General features: G+C 23.6%; 2 protein-coding genes across 2 annotated transcripts; both read left to right on the plus strand.

Moving 5' to 3' along the window:
* Window positions 1-1,451: 1,451 nt before the first annotated feature.
* Window positions 1,452-3,009, plus strand: LOC105448534. Its single transcript, XM_011687180.1, has 5 exons — window positions 1,452-1,748; window positions 1,823-2,137; window positions 2,519-2,611; window positions 2,818-2,963; window positions 2,998-3,009. The coding sequence occupies exons 1-5, from the start codon at window positions 1,526-1,528 to the stop codon at window positions 3,007-3,009; spliced, it is 789 nt and encodes a 262-aa protein (XP_011685482.1). The 5' UTR covers window positions 1,452-1,525.
* Window positions 2,954-3,883, plus strand: LOC105448443. The gene is made up of 3 exons (XM_011686978.1): window positions 2,954-3,053; window positions 3,280-3,439; window positions 3,728-3,883. The coding sequence occupies exons 1-3, from the start codon at window positions 3,009-3,011 to the stop codon at window positions 3,850-3,852; spliced, it is 330 nt and encodes a 109-aa protein (XP_011685280.1). The 5' UTR covers window positions 2,954-3,008; the 3' UTR covers window positions 3,853-3,883.
* The last annotated feature ends 257 nt before the right edge of the window (window positions 3,884-4,140 follow it).

Here is a 4,140-nt window from a genome sequence, read left to right on the forward strand (position 1 = left end):
ATATATATATATATAGGTACATATATATATGTATATTATATACTTGAGAACTAAAACTTTTTTTCAGTTTTTATAAGAATAAGATATTCTAAATCTTTATAGATATATCTAGTACTATTCTAGATAGCATAGAGAGTTCAAAAAGAATTCATTTGTATATTTTCAGTCATGTATTAATTCTGAGTTCATTTTGAGGTACAAACAGAATTCTTTTTCAGAACTATTGTAAAAGACGAATTCTTTTTGCATCTGAAAATTAACTTAGAATTGATGATATATGATTGATTTCTTTTTGCACTTTCTAGGATATAATTTTTTAGTTTCCTAATTATATTCAAAAACTTTTTGACATATAGAAATAAAATTAAAATTTAAAAAAAATTTTTATGTTTTCTTCACAAACTAATGTAATAAAATGGTTACTATAATTTTTTGTATTCAGAAAATTTTTTGTCTTTTTTTAATTGAAATTTTAAGTACTGTTTATGAATTATAATTAAATATTACATTTTGATATATAAAAATGTACAAATTTTTTGAATAATCTTTCAAATATTGATTTCTTTTTGTTTATAAACTATTATTATTGAATACAAAAGGTGGTACTTGTAAGGGACACATTTAATAAAATGCAAATTTGAATGAAGAAATAATTTTAATACTATAAATATGCTATAACTATGTACTATTATTAATATGCTATGCTATTGATTCAATATTATTAATTAATATTAAATATTAATATTGATTTAATATTAATTTAAAATAATCATTTTTTAAGTTTTTCTTATAGAATTTAAAAGAAGTTATAATTGCATTGAAAGTTTATTCTAGAAAAAATATATACATATATGTATAATTGTAAAGATAGCAATTAAGGTTGTTATTTTTATGTGTTTTCTTAAGTATACTTTTGTACATATAATTATGTTTAAATTATAAGAAAGATATTGCTACCCAGATAGCGCAGAGAGTTCAAAAAGAAGTCAATTGTATGTACCTATCAATTCTGAGTTAATTTTCAGATGCAAAAAGAATTCTTTTTCTAGAAATTATGAAAAAGAATTTTTTCACCTAAAAATGAACTCTGAATTAATAATATATGACTAAACATACGATTAAATTCTTATGAACTTTCTGTGCTATCTGAATATTGAACAGTATGAAAATGCAATTTTACAAATATATGTATAATTGAAATAACATATATTGTATAATATACATATATTTAAATTTTTTATAAAAACTTTTTTAAGCTATGTGTGTACGCGCGCGCGCGCGCGCGTGTGTGTGTGTGTGTGTGTGTGTGTGTAATTAAACTACCAATATTCAAATTGATTTCTATGTTTTTAATTAATAGTTAGTATATTTTCAAATACAATGTGTCTTTATAATTTGCTCTCATTTTTTAAATATAATTTTGCAATTGTATTCTTTTTTAATATTTTATTATCTACACATTATAATAATTTTGCGTTGATAATATGATATTTTAAACATATATAATGTTTTTAATAGATTTAAAATGTATGGAAAGAGACGAAGGACTTCACGTGTATCAACGAAACGTTCATGTACATCGTGCAAACTAGGATCTGACTTGATTTCTAATGTTACCCGCAATATTATTGTAAATACTAATATTCACAGCAAGCCATATATGAGATATTCAAAAAGTGTTCCCACGATTAAGCCAGATACTCAAGATTGTAAAAACATTGTTTATATCAATAATGATGTTCATGAAAGTAATGATATATTTGTGTTACGTGTAAATGATAATAATTAATCAAAAGATTAAACGCATTATTACATATTGCAGATACATCGGATTCGATCTGTTCTTCCGAATCATCTAGTTCTTCTGAACGATCAATATCTTATCCCGTATCTGAAAATGAAAACATAATAGATATTTTTGAAACAAATAATTGGAAACATGATCTTGTTGCATGGGTTGTAAAACATCAAATTTCGTATACTGCTCTAACATCATTACTACAAATTTTCAAACAACATCCTACGTCATCATTTCATGTCAACATTGAAGATATCCATTATAGAAATATTAATAATGACAGTGGTAACAATAAGGACCCACTTTTAACATTAAGTTCGAATTTAAATGAAAAAGAAGGTTAGTATGCAAGTAATTTTTATTTTATTTTACGATTAGCAATAATTTTTACACAATAAAATTTATCGTAAAATATTTGTAAATTTATTGTAAATTTTGTGTAATATTTTTCTTATTTTATTCCATATTTTAAAAAATTAAAATTTTTTTTTTGCTTACACGTATAAATATGCCTTTTATATAGAGAATTTTCCAATAAAACAGTTAATTCACATAGTAATACAATGAATAATTTCATTCTTATTGTTAGTTAAATGTTAAATAAAGATGAAATAATTTACTACTTTAGACATAGATGTTGTATATATGTAATTAAATCAACATTAAAATTATATTGAAATGTAAATGATAACATTGTTAACATCGTTTTTTTACTTTCAGATTCACAATACAGTGAAGACTTGATTGAGATTGAACAAGTAAACAGTGGTAACAAAGATAATAGTAATGACCCATTAGCAGTGCCAGAACAAAGTATGCAATTATAATCTTTGATCAGTGTATTATAATTATTCATTATATTTTAAAATCATACGCGTAATTTATCCTTAAACAATTTTGCATATATTTTTTAAATCCGTTTTTATGTCTTAATCTGTTGAATTTTTAAAAAATTTAATATTTTATTTGGATAAAAATAAAAAAAAATATATGAATAAAATATTTTTATTGTCTTACAGACTCTGACAATTTTCAATGTTTTGTCACACAGAAACTAATGGATTTAGAAAAGAAATTAAATCAAATTGAAAATAATATGAATACATATCAAAAGGTTATTTTACAAAAATGTTCAATTTTGGATAGTAAGGAAAACAAAGAAAATGTTTTTGACAATTTGCCATTAAAAGATGAAAAAGATCTACAAATAATGGAAACAAAATTAAAAGATGATGCAGTGTTTCGAAGCCAAATGGTGAGTTTAATGTTTGTATTTCAATTTTGCAAAGTAGCTTTGAAAAAAAGAACCCATACAGTACAGTTCTCTAAGGAACGTGATAAAGAGGTTCAGAACTTCCTATATTCTAAAGACGTTCCCAGGACGTTCCTCGGATAAAATATACTGTGTGAGGAGGGACAACCAATTAATTTGATCTCAATTAATTTAGAATAATACTAATTTTGAATAATTATAATTATAGTTTAAGCAATTGGGACGGCTAATGTCCGAAGATTTGAGAACATCTTGCGTACGACTGATGAGAGCCATACTATCAAATGAACTGGCAGTAAAATACAGTTGGTATGGAACGAGAAAGAAACAAATTTTCTCACAACTCGAGATATGCAAAGTAATTATGCGTAAGTAAAAATCTTGAAAATTTTTATTTTTTTATTATTAAATAATACTAGTATTATTCTTTTACAAATTAAGACATTCGTAAATACCTAGCATTTGTTTATTTAATTAATTAAAAATGTATGCAATTATTAACTATTAAGATTATCATTTTTCAATTATTTGTTTTGTATATATTATACCAATAAAGCATATAACGAATTGTCACTAAATAAAAATTACATACTCTAATTTGTTAAGAAATAAAGAAAATATAAGTAATGAAAAAAAAATTTTTTTTTTTTTTCCAGATGTGGTCCGAAAGTCACATATGGATGTAACAGACGAGAAAATCGCATCCCCTATTAAAAAATGGCTAGTCAATGCGACAGGACGTATAATGAACGGAAACCAAAAAGAAATGAACAAACCTTAATGAAAAGACCCTCATTAATATATCACACTCACATTTTTATTTTTATTTTTATTCTTTTTATTACGATCTCTTTTATTTGCAAAAGAGAATGAGTGTTACTTCGCATTCATTTCTGTTCTATTTTATTTTATTTATTTTATATTTTATATTTTGTGGAGTTCACAAAGGACAGGTGTTTTCGATCTTTTTTAGGAATATTTTTTAATCTTTTTTAGGAATATTTTTTAATTTTTTTGAAAGACTAAAAACATTGACGTAAGAGTCTGTGTGCAGTATACATATATATAT

Source organism: Wasmannia auropunctata, unplaced genomic scaffold, assembly GCF_000956235.1.
Source record: "Wasmannia auropunctata unplaced genomic scaffold, wasmannia.A_1.0 LD336085.1, whole genome shotgun sequence".
NCBI lineage: Eukaryota > Metazoa > Arthropoda > Insecta > Hymenoptera > Formicidae > Wasmannia > Wasmannia auropunctata.

Excerpts from the sequence above, each read along its gene's own strand:
- LOC105448534 (XM_011687180.1), top strand. The coding sequence starts at position 1,526 with ATGTATGGAAAGAGACGAAGGACTTCACGTGTATCAACGAAACGTTCA. Across the intron at positions 1,749-1,822 it reads CAATAATGATGTTCATGAAA|ATACATCGGATTCGATCTGT; the intron begins GTAATGATATAT and ends TACATATTGCAG. Across the intron at positions 2,612-2,817 it reads ATTAGCAGTGCCAGAACAAA|ACTCTGACAATTTTCAATGT; the intron begins GTATGCAATTAT and ends ATTGTCTTACAG.
- LOC105448443 (XM_011686978.1), top strand. The coding sequence starts at position 3,009 with ATGGAAACAAAATTAAAAGATGATGCAGTGTTTCGAAGCCAAATG. Across the intron at positions 3,054-3,279 it reads CAGTGTTTCGAAGCCAAATG|TTTAAGCAATTGGGACGGCT; the intron begins GTGAGTTTAATG and ends TTATAATTATAG. Across the intron at positions 3,440-3,727 it reads GATATGCAAAGTAATTATGC|ATGTGGTCCGAAAGTCACAT; the intron begins GTAAGTAAAAAT and ends TTTTTTTTCCAG.